The sequence below is a fragment of the Filicampus tigris genome, chromosome 2, assembly GCF_054856515.1.
Source record: "Filicampus tigris isolate MCC_2025a chromosome 2, RoL_Ftig_1.0, whole genome shotgun sequence".
Taxonomy (NCBI): Eukaryota; Metazoa; Chordata; class Actinopteri; order Syngnathiformes; family Syngnathidae; genus Filicampus; species Filicampus tigris.
The window spans coordinates 10,543,669-10,560,410 of record NC_141218.1 but is presented as its reverse complement, the minus strand read 5'-3'; the positions used below and the strand labels follow the sequence as shown (position 1 = coordinate 10,560,410).

Here is a 16,742-nt window from a genome sequence, read left to right as displayed (position 1 = left end):
AAAATGACTTCCGGACGGCTTCGAGGAAATTCTGGTCCACCATCCGGCGTCTCAGGAGGGGGAAGCAGTGCACCATTAACACTGTTTATAGTGGAGATGGGGTGCTGCTGACCTCAACTCGGGACGTTGTGGGTCGGTGGGGAGAGTACTTCGAAGACCTCCTCAATTCCACCGACACGCCTTCCACTGAGGAAGCAGAGCCTGGAGACTCTGAGGTGGGCTCTCCTATCTCTGGGGTTGAAGTCACCGAGGTAGTCAAAAAGCTCCTCGGTGGCAAAGCCCCAGGGGTGGATGAGATCCGCCCGGAGTTCATAAAGGCTCTGGATGTTGAGGGGCTGTCATGGTTGACACGTCTCTTCAACATCGCGTGGACATCGGGGACAGTGCCTCTGGATTGGCAGACCGGGGTGGTGGTCCCCCTTTTTAAGAAGGGGGACCGGAGGGTGTGCTCCAATTACAGAGGGATCACACTCCTCAGCCTCCCCGGCAAGGTCTATTCAGGGGTGCTGGAGAGGAGGGTCCGTCGGAAGGTCGAATCCCGGATTCAGGAGGAGCAATGTGGTTTTCGTCCTGGCCGTGGAACAGTGGACCAGCTCTACACCCTCAGCAGGGTCCTCGAGGGTGCATGGGAGTTTGCCCAACCGGTCTACATGTGTTTTGTGGACTTGGAGAAGGCGTTCGACCGTGTCCCTCGGGGAGTTCTGTGGGGGGTGCTTCGGGAGTACGGGGTACCGAGCCCCCTGATAAGGGCTGTCCGGTCCCTGTACCACCGATGCCAGAGTTTGGTCCGAATTGCCGGCAGTAAGTCGGATTCGTTTCCTGTGGGCGTTGGACTCCGCCAAGGCTGCCCTTTGTCACCGATTCTGTTCATAACCTTTATGGACAGAATTTCTAGGCGCAGCCGAGGTGTCGAGGGGGTCCGGTTTGGTGGCCTCAGTATTGCATCTCTGCTTTTTGCAGATGATGTAGTACTGTTGGCTTCTTCAAGCCGCGATCTCCAACTCTCGCTGGAGCGGTTCGCAGCCGAGTGTGAAACGGTCGGAATGAAGATCAGCACCTCCAAATCTGAGACCATGGTCCTCAGTCGGAAAAGGGTGGCGTGCCCTCTCCAGGTCGGGGATGAGATTCTGCCCCAAGTGGAGGAGTTCAAGTATCTTGGGGTCTTGTTCACGAGTGAGGGTAAGATGGAACGGGAGATCGACAGGCGGATCGGTGCAGCGTCTGCTGTGATGCGGACCCTGTATCGGTCTGTCGTGGTGAAGAAGGAGCTTAGCCGAAAGGCGAAGCTCTCAATTTACCGGTCGATCTACGTTCCTACTCTCACCTATGGTCATGAGCTGTGGGTCATGACCGAAAGAACAAGATCTCGGATACAAGCGGCCGAAATGGGTTTCCTTCGCAGGGTGTCTGGGCTCTCCCTTAGAGATAGGGTGAGAAGTTCGGCCATCCGGGAGGGACTCAGAGTCGAGCCGCTGCTCCTCCGCGTCGAGAGGAGCCAGTTGAGGTGGCTCGGGCATCTGATTAGGATGCCTCCTGGACGCCTCCCTGGTGAGGTGTTCCGGGCATGTCCCACCGGCAGGAGACCCCGAGGACGACCCAGAACACGCTGGAGAGACTATGTCTCCCGGCTTGCCTGGGAACGCCTTGGGATCCTTCCGGAAGAGCTGGAGGATGTTGCTGGGGAGAGGGAAGTCTGGGCTTCCCTGCTGAAGCTGCTGCCTCCGCGACCCGACTTCGGATAAGCGGGAGATAATGGATGGATGGATGGATGCTAGCTCTTGTGTGATGTCACACATAAGGCCAATGATCCAAGCTCTCTGCTACTTTTGAGGCGGACTTTTTCTCAAAATTTGGTCAAAGGATCTTTGGGTACTTTGTTGCTGCAGTGAGGAAGTGTGGAATAGGGGTCTAACAAACTATAAAGTCGACTTTACCACTCCAAAATAATGGCTATAGTTATAGGTCGGTTAATTGCCAATCACAGGCACCTTGCTGAAGTCAACAGCTGGTGAGTTTGTGCTGCCAATTGGCAGTGGCGCCTTAAGCGTGAGACAATGTTTGACTAAAAATGAGACTGGTCACATGCAAAATATGCAAGTCCATCCTTGAATATACCAAAAGCACAAGTGCTGAAAAAGGCACCGTTAACGCTAGCTGACGAGCTTTTTTTAAATCCTCACATCAGGTTATCAGCGAATACACCTCCTGTAACAATGAAGACAGATAATTCACTGTAGAATCAAAATGACAGCAAGTGGCGAGCATTCAATAAACTCGTTATTGTAAAATATAAACTGTTAAAGCTGCCCCCCTCAAAAAAAACAAACAAAAAAAAACATCAACTAGCGTTTCAACAGTCTGCCTTCACAATGGTCTTCCTCCTTTTACTGACCTCGTCCAATCTCAAATTACAGACACTTTCATGGCCTCACAGATAGTCAGATCTTATAAAACTCTTGCAACAATCCACTAGCAACACTGCAGTTGTTATGTGAATTGGTGTTAAATTTACAAGTTCTGACTGTCTGCAAGGTCATGAAGTCGTCTGAATGTGACTGGACGAGCGAGGGTCTGAATGTGAACGAAGCAGGGGGTGGGCCCTGCACAGCTGAGAACCGCTGGGGAGTGAGTGAGCGAAATTGTGTTTTGCACACAGTGAGTTGACAAATTGACAAAAAAAAAAAAAAAGATATATATATATATACACAGTGTCATTATTCGACTTACTACCAAAAATCTCATTTTCAGGACGAGTTTCAATCAAAGCTTCCGAAATGCAGAGGAATCACCTTCTGAATGAACACATTCAGAGTTGAAAGGTGCAGTGCGCGCAGTGTAAAAGGTGATCAAGTCAGCAAAGGGAACCAAATAAGAAACAGTGACACATTTTAAAAGTATATCTTAATATAAACCTTTTATTCAGTGCATTTTTGTGTATACAACAAATAATAAACAACTGGAAGTCATCAGGCAGCCTGGATGTCTGCCTGCATAATGTTGTTTAAGTTTATCCTGGTAGCTTGGAACACATGATCCAACATGGGTTAATTACATACAGCCTACATCATGCAGCTCTAGACCAGAAGTCCCCTGCGTTCTCCCATGCAACAGATAGATTCACTTAATACAAACCACCTCCAGGGAACCGAGAACAGGAAGTCCCGCGAAAAGCATGTACCAGAAAGAAGTAATACGTAGCTTCAACGGACACAAAAAGGTCCTTTTTTTTTTTTTTTTTTTGTACATTTGTTGAGTTTGTACATGCCCTGTGCAAGAGAGGGAAGAAGTCAATTTACGAAGCCTGCCCCACCCATTTTATTTTTTGTATACTTTTACAAATATGACATCCCTATAAAATGTTAAGCCACCTAAAAGTCCACAGTATTCTTTTTTTGTTTTAAATATAGAAAATATCATCACCACAACAAGTTACTCAAACATATAACGAGCATCCTGGGTAACCATATTTCTATGGTCAGCCAGAAGAAGTTGACCAAAAAGGATGAGGAGGAGGTGGAGCTATGACACGAGCACGGAGGAAACAAACCACGAGGACAAGAGACAGACTATGTGACAGAACAAGAAGTGGAACGCGTTGGGGACACACCGAATAGTCGTTTCATACCTCGGCCGTCGAGCGGATCCTCTCAAAAAACATCAAACGCTCCAGTGTGACTGACATCATCGTTTCCCTTTGCCATGTTTGCACTAGTCCCAAAAAAGTGTACATTGGAGAAAGGGGGGGGGGGGGGAAATCCAGCTTTGCCTTCATACTGGCTTTGTCGGCTTAAAGGGACGCTCTTTCGTTCGGTCTTTGGTTTGCTGGAATCCTTTCAACGGTGTGACCAAATTACTGAACAATGGCGAGAGTGGGACAACAAGAGGGGATGAACAGAAAACGATTGAGAAAATAAAGGAAAACGTTCTTGGCTAATTGTGAAATTAGCAGAAAGAAGGGCAGCTGTGGCGTCTCTTAAAAGGGAAACAAAGTTAAAAGCCTTCACGCGCGGACCTCACGTCGGGTCGTCTGAGCGTAGGCTTGGTTTCCCCATGCTAGAGAGCTCAAGTCTCTGAGCATGTGCACGAGGACGCAAGGAAAGCTACTTTCTGGCCGGGGGGCCTCGGGTCACCGGCAGAACCGGGTCGGGCCAGGCCAGGGAGTTTATAGGCTTTGTATTCACAGAAGCATGGACGAGACGGAGATCAGGGCTTGTACTGTACGCCCGCAGCCTCCAAGACGCACACCTGGTTGCCCTGAATGCCCACTCGCTGCCTGTCCCTGTCTGACGGACGCACAGGTGCTTGTAGTCTACATGAGCTCAGAAATGTTAATTGTGCACAAGAAAAAATAGGAAAGAAATAAATGAGCTAAGTGGTGAGTAAATAGATAATAAATTAGCCCCAAAGTGACTAGATTTGTGTTCAGGATGGTTAATGTGCCATGACGTCTTTCTATTAATGCTGTTAAAGTGTTGGAAACCATGATAAATGCCTCTACGTGTGCGTGTGTGTTGTTTTTAATTATAGTTATTGATGTTTTTCTAGGGTGCTAATGTGTGGTGTGTTGCAGCAAGTGCTGAACCGCTTGTACAAGAGAGGGTCTGCTTGGATTCACGCTCTGCTGGAGGTAAGGTTTCAAGGTGGAGTCCGGCAGGCGGCGCTACGTCGACTCGTTCTGGCTCACAGCTTTGCCGCCGTTCAGCATCGCCGAGGCACTCCGACTCTTGGTGGGCGTGCCACTACCGGAGCGTGAGAACTCCGTCAGGTCATGGAGGGATGGCTCTCGGTACATCGCCACTGTGGAAAGACGGAGAAAATGTTTGGTCAGAAAACATTTCAAGGAGTCGCTGCTTTCTGTGTTGTCACAGAAATAAAGTAAGAAATGGTGCTGAAAGTCAGGACTGCACTGAAAAAAGGTTTTGTTCAATTTACTCTGTTTTATTTCATCATTTGGTTGCATGGAATGAAATCATCTAGATCCAGAAACAGTTTTGAAGTAAACTATGTATCTATTTAAAAAAAGTATCCGGACTGAAATGTTTTTATTACATGGAACCACTTGACGAAATTGAATTGAATAAATTCCACAAACCATTTTTGTGTAAAATATAAAATTTGGACGGTACACGTCAAATTGACGGGTATCGTACTTCTTGCAGTGTCAAAATCTTGGTACTTCTAGTGTTAACCCAAACACCAATGCTAACTCGAATCCAACTTCCAACCCGACCCCCGAACTAAATCCTTGGTCAATCCATAATGTACTCAACCCTAACTTAAACCCTTCTCAAACTTTAACCCGAATAGTATAACTTAACCCGAACCCAAACATTTGGCTGATAACATATAAACAAATATGCCCACTGTGAGTCAGTTAAAGAATGATCTAACAGATGCTTTTTGAAGCACTTTTAAAAATATATCAATCCTCATGAAAACAAGTTCCTGTGATTCATAGATTGACTCATAACTGTCTGTGTAGCGGCCAAAGCGATGAGCTCAGAAAGGGTCCTGCATGAGCTGACTGGCTGCAAAGTGCTGAATCAAGACGTCACAACAGATCAAGTTGGTGCTGCACTTAAAAACAGATCCTATATTCACAGCCCGGCATTATAAATTCAGCACTTGCATGTGCTTTGCCTCTGCTGTGTGTGCAGCATTTGCCCAATTTGCATCTCGGCAGCCACTTTGAGACAAAATCGCTGTAATCTAAGGTCCGCAGTATTTGGTTTCAGGATGTTGTCAACAGCCTTCTGCCTCGAATGCTATTTGATGTTCATCCCAAAGGGAGGCCACGGCGGAAAACAGCAGACGCGCTCCTTCCAACACTTCACTTAGCCCAGCATTTTTGGGTGAGAGCAGCGATCCTGACAACACTGTGTAAACACATCACTCAATGAACGCGTGTCACCGGGAGAATACTGACGATGGGTACAAGTCTCGTTAGCGATACGGGCCGTAACGGTGGCAACTCAGCTTACCACGCAAGCGGCTATTCATTTCACAGGCATTCAGAATGTGTAAAGAACGTACATTGTTGTTCACCAACTTCAATTTTCTGTAACTAATTTAGCTGCATACATGGGGAAAAATGACAATACTACACACATTGTTAATTTAACTGATTAGATTTTTTTAATTTTATTTTATTTCACTCCTGCATTGAATCTCATTTGATTGTGCAGGTGTACTTAATGGAGTGTCCAGCAAGGGGCCGCTCAGACGATCCGTAACGTGATTGTTGTGATAAAGGACGGAATAATAGAAGCTGCACTTGCTTCATCCAGCCTGAGCCGCAAATAAATGGAACCGAATGGAAGGAAGAAGACGAGGAGGAGGAAGAGGGCAATAGCTCGAGGGGATAACGCCACCAACTTTTCTTAATTAATTGGTGCCCCGAAACAGCCTAGCCACTGAATCCTTATTAGCTCTTGCAACAAATTCTCTTGTTTTCCTCTTTGTGAAAAGCTTAGTGATGGAAACAAGCACAAATTAATATGAAGTGTCAGGAATTACATTTTTATTATAGAAGCAGAAATAAATATTATCTTGTACTGATGAAGATAGATGACATTGTTTTCCTGAAGATTGAGCATTTCCAGCTAATCTCTTTACCCGCTTCCATGCCTTCACCTCACCTCAGTGTGTTCTTTTCCTCACGTCGCCCTCTCTCAGCATAAAGCAAGGCAATCATTCCGTGGCCATTGATCCTTAAGTGTATTTGAGACCCCCTCAATGGCCGGTTAAATGAAAGCGAAAGGCTATTACAGCTGTCTCGAGGGGCACGCACATGGATTCCAAATGAGAGGCCGACCCGAAGAGACTGACCAAAGACGCCAGACGTGGAAGCAGCACCTCAACATAATTTAACCTCAAAACATCCATAGAGAGGGTAAAAGGCTTGTGCATGTTAAAACATGATGTAGTGTTTCATTTATGACTTACTGGTTGATTTAAGACCCCCGGTCAACAACTTTGATATTTTAACAAAAGGAGATCATTATTGGGGATGTATGTATCGTTTTTGAATAAGCAGAGCGTTACCCTCTCAAACCATATAGTGTAGTTCATAACCCGTTTGACTCGTGCAATCATTTGATTATTTGGGACGTCGTTTAAATTGTGGATGACAATGGCATTTATGTGGCTCAGTATTTCACTTTCTGGTGGGACATCATTTTCAGTGTATTCCATCATGTTTGTGGAAGGCAGTGCTGCTTATGTTACTGTACAAACGTCCCTTTGCGAATATGCGGAGCTTCATTCAGACAAAAGTAGTGCATTGTCGGCACAATGGTACCAAGGGGCTATGTTAAAGTGAGTTGAAGAACTTAATTTAGACAAAGGTAATGCTTTGCTGTCAACTTGTGGCATCTGGGTGCAAAAGAACTAAGCTGAGGTGAGTTGAGGAGGTTCATTTCGATAAAATAGTGCTTTGCCAGCATCTTGTGATCTCTTGGCGCCAAGTAACTATGCTGAAGTCAGTTGAGGAGGTTAATTTGGATAAAGGTAGTGCTTTTCTACTGTCTTGTGGCATCTCGGTGTAGATAAACTACATTGAAGTGAGTTGAGGAGCTTCAATTAGACAAAAGCAATGCTTTGCCACCATTTGCGGCACAATGTGCCCATGAACTAAGTTGAAGTCAGTTGGGGGGCTTCATTGAAAAAAAAAGGTGCTTTGCCACCGTTTTGTGGCATCTTGGTGCCTATGGGGACTACATTGAAGTGAGTTGAGGAGCTTTGTTTGGACAAAAGTAGTTATTTGCTGCCTTTCTGTGGCCTCTTGGTGCCAACAAACAATGTCAAAGTGAGTTGGGGAGCTTCATTTAGACAAAACTAGTGCTTCGTTGGCATATATGGTGCCAAAGAACGACATTGAAGTGAGTTGAAGAGCTTCATTTAGGCAAAGGTCATGTTTTGCCGCCAACTTGTGACATCTGGTTCCCAAGGAACTATGTCAAAGTGAGTTGAGGAGCTTCGTTTAGACAAAGCTAGTGCTTTGCCGGCAAGTTGTGGCACCTACGGATAAGTGTATACCTTTAACTTGTTTAGTTTGTATTGTGACAAAAACTGTAATTAGGAAAACCTTTAGATATTTATTTACATTTAGCTTGACTGTTTCCTTGGCATAACTACTATTATAGCTACCGCGGAATCTCCCACATGACCCCAAAGTCTCACAATTCAGTGTTCAACCAAATGTATCAAGGACAATTGCAATGTTATGATATTACACAAGACGTCAGACAAGAATATTTTGTCACCTTTTAGAGGTTTTGGAAGAAAGTGGGCCGCCGGCTTGTTCTTCTTGACGTGGTTGCCCTTCATAATTTCTCCCTCCTTGTTCAGACCAAGGTACCAGCCCCTGCCTGACTGCTGCTGGCGGTATATCATGGAGGAGTACGTCACGTAGTAGTTCTCGAACACCGACTCCTTGAATTTGCATTCCGGTGTGAAGTGTTCCTGGAGTGGGGGGGAAGCAGCGCAATTTAACAGCTCGTCTAAGCACAAACAGCCGAAAAGCAATCAATTGAGAGCGCATTGAATTGTGCTACATCGTACAATACACGTGCACATTTGCATTAACGCTATTGCCTGTTAAGAATCTATATCCATTGCACTGTCTGCGGAGAATAATACAGCACTTTACAGCACAGATAACACAAATGAGAGATACAGATGAGCATTAATAAAACATACAGTCGAGATAATGACCACATTCTTATTTTGCTCCGAGCTGTTAATTATGCATGGCTACTTCGTTATGATTCAGGCTCAGTGAATTTTAGATTTTGCAGCGCAGGATCATTTATCTTCATATGACATTTCCATGTCCTTGTTTAAAACCAAACATTACTTTGGGTATGTAATTTTTAACATGTCCATGTGCTGTTATTATCATTTTACATAAAGAGTATATAAAACCGCTTCCTGGATTGAAAAGTGGCTCAGGACAAAACGTATCCCCTCCAAAACTACAAAAGCTTTCAATCTTTTCATGGCGACGAATGCACACAAGCGAGAACAGCGCATCTGCTAAGATAAACCGCGGTCAGTGTTAGCTGAGGACGACTCAGTCGAGGTGAAGTGAAAAACAAGTGGAATAGATGTGTGGAATAGTAAAGCGGGCAAAATGATTTTATTAAATGTTGATTCATAATCTTTTCAATTGCAATAAAAGCATTGGGATGATTCAGTTGTTAGATAATTCAAATTTTAAGCACTTTCAAGCTCAGAAAATAGGAGGATTTTGTCAAAATGACAATATTGTTCAGTAATGGTGATCATTACTAGCAGGACAGGGGCAACAAAAAAAACGTAAGATAAGATGGTGTAACTGTGACTACAGTGACACAAAAAAAAGTGAGTAAAATTATCTGTAACAATGTGGGATAGAAATACAGTAGATAGATTTTTTTTCAGGTTTTATTGAGGGCCTTGCAAAGCACAAGACAAACAATAAAAATCTCTTACTTGTCTAATCTGGTTTTAGCGTGCCCTCTCGGGAGGAGAGACGCTTTTGCGCAGTATGGCGCCCGCCAAAATCCAGCTCGAGAGTACCTTGCGGCAACAAAACTCAAACTTGGACTGATGCATTCGCTGTGTTACCGTTGCCAAGCTTCATCACCAGCGGTATTATCACACTCACAAAAACAGACTGCTTCATAATTTATAAGCAAGTGTAGTATAGCAGTCGCCCTATAGAGTGGCCATTAACAGCGCTGCCATCATACTGCGCCCTCGGAGATCTTACGTGTCTAAAGGGTGTGGGGTATGCTCTGGTTAGAGGCGCAAAGCAAAAAGGATCAAGTCATCTAATGAGCAGCTTGGGAGGAAAATTGCTTTTGGTAACTCGCAACTAGGGGTGACTTTGTTATTCTTTGGCTTTGTGTGCCTTTTCTTTAACGTTTGATTCCAAAACAGGTCCCAACACGAACATTAGAAGAAGAAGAATGGCCATCATAAACGTTGTCACTTGTTATCAAATTTCAATTTGAAAGTCCATTTAGTCTATCGACAACTCACATTCATAACACAAAGAATTGTATGTACACTTAGAGGAAGTCAACCCCCCCGAAAATTCTCCGCAATAATATGTTCTGTGCCTTCACTAGTCCAAACATGGCATCCTAAAAAACGATTAATATTGCGTTTGTGGAATATGACTTAAGCAGTAAAATCCACCCATTTTTAGTCAGGGTAGCTATTTTGTCACTTCTGTCAACTGAAAATGACATCACAGTTGCGCCGGGCTCAGGTAACGACCAATCACGGCTCGCCTGTTTTCTGAAGCTGAGCCATGATTGGTTGTTACCTGAGCTCCGAGTAACGGTGATGTCATTTTCAACTGACAGCAAGTGGCAAAATGGCGGCACCCTGAGTTAGCTAAAAACAGGTGCATTTTACTGCTTAACTCATATACAATATTAACCAGAATTCCCTGTTTTGTTTAGTGGGCCTGCAGAGTACATATTATTGGAAAGAAAATCTTTGGGTTAACTTCTTTTTTGAAGGTTTAGAATAGAATACAATAGAATATAGAGGGAAAAACTAGAAATAGATCAAGTTTAAAATATCAGATAGGCAATAAAAAGCTGACAATAATGACAACTTGATCACTTTTTTTTTTTTTTGCGGTTTCGGAAGTATCAGTGACTACCTGTGATAGCAGCCTTTACTTTTCAGAATTGTTTGGGTTGACTGATGTTTTATTTCCAGTCAATAATGTGACCCGTCTCAAAACTCGACTGTATCCTTTCTCATCGCCATTCAAAATTGTCTATGATTCGTTCTTGGTGATGCTCGGCACCATCCATCTCAGTCACGCACGAGAGGAGGTTGGAAGCGCAGCAAAAGGCTGCTCAGGTCTCGAGCCAGTCGTGCCGCTCTACCTCTAGTAATTAGCTTATGTGGATTTGGCTGCTTCCATTCAGCGTGGCAAAAAGAAGAAAAAGAAGGCGCCTATTGATAAACAGATCCATATCCAGGCACCATTGGTGCCAAGACGGGCTGCTGGCGAGTTGAGTCCTATTGGACTGGCTCTAAGGGCGACGCACTTGCTCCGACCGACACAAGGCGGGGCCAAAATGGTGGGGGATCCCCATTTCTATTCCGGGATGCACCGTGATAGACACATTGAAATTCTCTTGAACGTAAGCCAGGAGAGTCGCCTTCAGCCGTCTTTTGTTCGCTGAAACCAGCCTGCCAGTGGACGGGAAAAAATGTCATGTACGTGAGTGCCAAATGGAGCGAAGGCATATTATTTAAAGGAAGACAGGACAGTATATCCATAGTAATAATATCAGCCAAGTGCTTTCCCTCCCTCTCAAGTTTGTCTGCTTTGATGAGATGGACTTTTAATGAGCCCATTACACCAACTAGACACTTGAATAAAAAGTCTTGCAGGGCCGCAGCCAAATGATGAAATGCTGCTGAACGTACATCAAGGCCAAGAAAATCATTTTATTTATCATGTAGATGAGCTGCACCGAAAACAATTATAGTGTTTTGTTGCAGTGGTGCCTTAAGATATGAGTAGTTTGTTCTGTGACCGTGCTCGTATCTCAAATATTTCCCCGCTGAAATGAATGGAATACCGTTAATTCATTTCAACCTCCCATAAAAACCAAAATCAAAAAAAGTTTTATAATGAGAAAAATGGCAGTCTATAATTTTAATTTAATTTTTTTTAATTTTATCAAATGTTTTGTTTTTTAAAAAGTGTTGACTTAATTTAAAAGAATGTGAAGATGTTGGCCTGCTCTTGGTAGTCTTGGCGACCTGGGGCAGTATAACACAAACATACGGATATATTATACATGGAGATGGTCTTCGGATCCTTAGTAAGTTGCAGTAATATTAGCTGTTCTTTGCAAAGGATAAAGAATATATTCCTCAGACTATTGAAATATTTCCCGTTTATATGTGTTGTTCAAATATTGGTTGGTTATATAATTGCGTGCGTTCGCTAAAATTGTAAATATACCACAAGTTACAATCCCCAAAACACTTTGATACCATTCCAAACTGATAATACAGCATGACTTTTTTTTTGAAAAATTGCTTATAGAACATTTAATTAAAAAAAAAAATAAAAAAAAAAAGAAACAGAAGAGTGTGTGGACATACACATGCAGTGAAGACTCTCGTGAACTTCCAATGAAAACTGAATAGATGAATTAGTGAATAGTGAACTGTAGTGCACTTTCAGCCTTTTCTGTCCTACTTGCTATACTCCCATTGGTAGCTGCTGCAGCTTATTTTCCCCCCACCAGCTTGTTGTCAACACCGAGCGGCATTTATAAAACACTCAAATCTTTTTGGGCCACTGCAGGCGCACCAATGTTGACCTATAGTATGAGTCGCTCTATGTCAATTACAATATCCCTTTCTGTTTCTTTTGTATAGCCAGCGCTGCTCTAACACGCAATTAGCATTTAGCAGGCAACTGTTAAGTGGATGCCGTGGTCCTGTCAGGAAAACGCTATCAATTATAATCCACTCTAAGGCCGCGTTATGTTGCCTTCTGGGGAATAATCACTGCCCAGTATTGTTTTCCTGATCCAATCAGCAGCAGGAGAAATACTTGCATAATGGATTCGATCTCCTCGGAGGAGATATCGGCTGCTTGGCTGATCTTTCACAACGCGGGCCAAATCGATGCCGAGCGACGCCCCGTGTGCATTCAGCTGCCATATCCAGGATAAAATGACACCAATTGCGCCACTGGAATCAGCAATTCTAGACAAACAATGAAAGATTAACCTTGCTAAGTCTGTTTTTCCGATTCCCTGTCTATAATGTAGTGGATTAGTATGGAACTTTACTGACCTTTAAAAAAAAAAAAACATACCCACGCATCGACAATCCGCATTGAAGCCAACACATGCATAAATGACACAGTTCATTGGAGTGGAGCGTGACAGCGATGGTTATTTACTGAAGGTATTGAGCTTACATGGTTGAAAAGGCATGGATGTGAGCAAAGTACATATTTAACAGGATGGAAAAACAAGTCCAGACTACTCGAGCACAACGATGCGCTCTCTGCTTTGGAAGGACGTTGGGATGTTGTAATGATGGCGCTCTAAATACAGTATAGTATGTATCAGGAAAGGGGGAAGTTCAAACATACAAGTACAAATATTTTCTGTTTAATAACTACATTAAAAATAAATATTTAAAAAGAAAGTGAATGGATGAAATGGTTGCAAAGTTTAATGCAAGCTGTCATCATGGGACTATAACTGCTGTTGATGAAGCTGTTGTTGTGCCCATTGTTCTCACGTCCCTCCCCCTGCTGCTCAACCCCTCGATACTGTTTTTGCCCTTTTTTTTAACCCTCTCTCACTCTGCTTTGTCTCTCCATCTCAAACCAAGGCTGATGCCGAATGCTTGCTCATGTGGGGTTAAGTTAAGCTGTATACAGATAATGTGTGAGGAGTATGGTTGTTCACCTGTCCAGTGTGTAGAGTGCCCAGAAATAACTTTTTTTTAATGTATTAAAAGTGACGGGACAAGCCATTTTAGGTCAAATTCAAACTATCATACAAATTAAAATGTTCATTTAATATGGGAAGACAAGTGCTCATATAAGATGACACAAATTGCATCATTCTTGGCTGAATAAGATTGTTTTGGTAATTTTTGTGTTTTGCTTGTGTGTTAATTTTTGGGGTGAATAAAGTGTTTGACTAAATGTATTGAAAAAACAGTTGCATGGAACTTTTGTTTAGGATTGTTTCTTATCAATGAATACATTTTTCCTTTAAATATTTCAATTTTGGGGAGGTAAGGAAAGTTTGGGAAGTGTCAACTTGTTCATGAGATGACGTTTAAAATTCAACTAAAATCATCGGAAGTGAAGGTTGTTTTTTTTTTTTTTAAGTGGTTTTGTTGATGTTTAGCATGTACAGCTAATTTTATTTTTAATTTCTAGTGTGTGTAATTATGTGAATGGTTCAAATGTAGATTACAATTTCCAACAGTACATGAGCAAATAAAATAAAATAATAATAATGTTAATGTAATGATGATGATGATGTTAAAAATAATAATAATAATAATAATCATAACACAGCAATTGTTGCTTATTTGGACATTATGGAATATGGACTTTTTAAGTGCAACATGCTTATAAGTTTGCGATGGAAACAAATATTTTCGTCCATTTTTACCTAGATAAGACTTAATAGTGCCAAATAGTTAGCATGCATCACAGTCACGCTGAACCATGTAACCTCATAAATCTGTCTATCTAGTGGGCCTTCATTCTTATTTTCTCGTGCGGTCCAGACGAGACGGGAGCGTTGGTGAGTCAGTGTAATTGAAATATGACAAGAGCTTAATAACACCATGTAAAATATGTGGGCGCTAAGCACCACTTAGCTCCTAATCGAACAAAAATACAGAAAGATCTCAAATTTATTAAGCCTGATCAGCTAGCATTTCTACATTGAGTGCATTTGCATTTTTTTTTTAAATATATACTTGTTGCCAAAGTAGAACACGAAGGTATAGAATGCAGTAGTAAAGTGAAATACATATTAATTGCTGCTTCTTCACCCACACATTGACGCTGATGGATGAATATATTTTCACTGGTGCATTCTGCTTCTCCCACACATGCACTCTTCTTCTCACGGCTCATGTTCTCTCACACCCTTGCTCTTTTTACTTAATGTATGCTCCTCCAGCATACTGTATGTACAAAAAACACACATTTAGTATGCATACACATGGACGCTAAAAAGCTTATGGATTTTAGATGGGCAAAAAAACAGGATTGCCTGATGTGAATTATTCATTTTTGTTTGGGAAAATTACTTTAGCTTAACGACCGATGCATTCTATATTTCACACGTTGAGATGATTGGTTGTTTGTTTGTCTTCCTGAATTGCATGAATGTGTCACTATGCTGTGTGTTTCTTTGACAAAAGTGGACATACAACTATTGAAACAGAGGAAAATATAAGATGACTTAGCACAGAACCCAGCAGCACTCCGAAAAGTGTTCATGAGTAAGAAATATTCTAACAATGCCTTTGTCAATAAATCGATCAATAAATTAGAACATGGGAAAAAAAAAAAACATTTTGTAAAGTTTTGAAAAAGCGGGAAATAGTCCTCTAAGATTGTACTTCATAAAAACATATAGTGACTATTAAATAGAATGTAAAGAATTAAACAGTTTGTTCATAATGATTAATTCGTTTCGGCTCCTTCTGGTGTGTGCAATTTGGCCACCAGGGGCAGTATGATAGTCATGCAGACAAACAAAGAAGAGTTTGACAACTACTGTAATGTAAACTACTGTACTGCTCTCGTAAGCTGCAGTGCTGGGCGAATGCACCATTTGTGTTCATATATCCGTTGCTTAAAGTGTTACAACACCGCCACCTTGATGCTATTCATTAGCTCATCCATGGTGTTTTGCATTGTTTGTTAGCATTAAGCTAAGCGGACTTTCCTATGGCCAAGCTATATAGTTTACACAATTCTCTTTGTTTCATGTAAAAAAAAAATCCGATGACCGACAGCTCATATCTCAAGGCACCGCTGTATTTAATGTAATTTGTTTATCCCATTAATCATACTTATGTTGCATATCGTCGCTGTCCTGCGAAAAACATCTATGTCCATTTTCTTATTTTTACGTGAATGGTGTTCCCGTGTTACAGACATCGCATCAACGTGAAAATGACTTTTTTTTTCTCCAAAATTGGACACAAGTGTTTTTCACAGGACAGTGATGAAATGTTGTTTTATAGACACGCTCAGCACATGTTATTGAATCTCACTCACCGGAAAGAGTGGACTCCTGAAGTGCTGAGATATAAATACTGTGTGTTCAGGTAGTGTAGTCTTTAACAATTATCGTGATATTTTCCCCACAGGTGTGCTAATTCGTCAAGCAATTGCTCACGATTGTAACGTCTTCAATAAAAGTACAGTGCTGTCATCAGCTCACAGATGCTTTGTACTACCTTGAGTTTAATTGCTTTTCTTGTACAACATTTAACTTTTAAATTGAAGTGACTCTAATCGAATGACTGCTAGTAGCCAAATTGCATTTACGCGTAAGAGTGAGAAGGTCAGGGTGTGGGAGCCCTGAAGGCAACAATTTCCTGGAAGTAGAATTACAAACAAAATAAGCTTTGCTGAACTTGTTTGTTTCAATAAGAGATTGATGCTGCCAAGTGAGACCTTTAGTCGTGCAGAACAATCTTTACTAATTTGACTGCGAGGATTGTCTGTCAAGTGTATGTTTGTGTCTCGTCTGCATGCCCCTCGGGTGCGCAGCCCGCCAGGCTGACGCTTTTCTCAGTGGCCTGCAACTGATTTATTCATAAGGATGTAGGTTTCATTAAAAATAAGGGCTGCCTTGGTACCAAGTTGACAGCAATTTATCCACGTTGTTTTTTAAAAGTCTAAATCGTAGTACTTTATCTGATGTAATTAATCAACTGATCGCTCCACCTATTAACTCATTCAATGGCAGACAGACATTTAAAAAAAAGATAACCCCTAAAGCACAGGTGTCAAACTCAAGGCCCGTGGGCCAAATCTGGCCCGCCACATCATTTTATGTGGCCAGTGAAAGCAAATCATGTTTCCTGCTAAAATAGCAAAATTGAAGATTGTCTTCAATTTCAATAATGTTGACGGCATTCCACAGTCTGCGTTCATTCTGTAGCCCGGGTCAAAAAGCCTTTAATACTTCACAAAAGCAAATAACTGG

General features: G+C 42.3%; 1 protein-coding gene across 4 annotated transcripts in view; it reads right to left on the bottom strand.

The window, feature by feature from the left end:
* Positions 1-2,897: 2,897 nt before the first annotated feature.
* Positions 2,898-16,742, bottom strand: part of fgf13a (fibroblast growth factor 13a) — a 92,529-nt gene continuing 78,684 nt past the window's right edge. For all 4 annotated transcript variants that reach the window (XM_086021230.1, XM_086021248.1, XM_086021256.1 and 1 more), the window contains 2 exons: positions 8,265-8,463; positions 2,898-4,797 (listed from right to left, as the gene is read on the bottom strand). In XM_086021230.1, the coding sequence (XP_085877356.1) occupies positions 4,661-4,797; positions 8,265-8,463 (336 nt within the window). In that variant the 3' untranslated portion in view covers positions 2,898-4,660. The remainder of the gene's footprint in view (positions 4,798-8,264; positions 8,464-16,742) is intronic.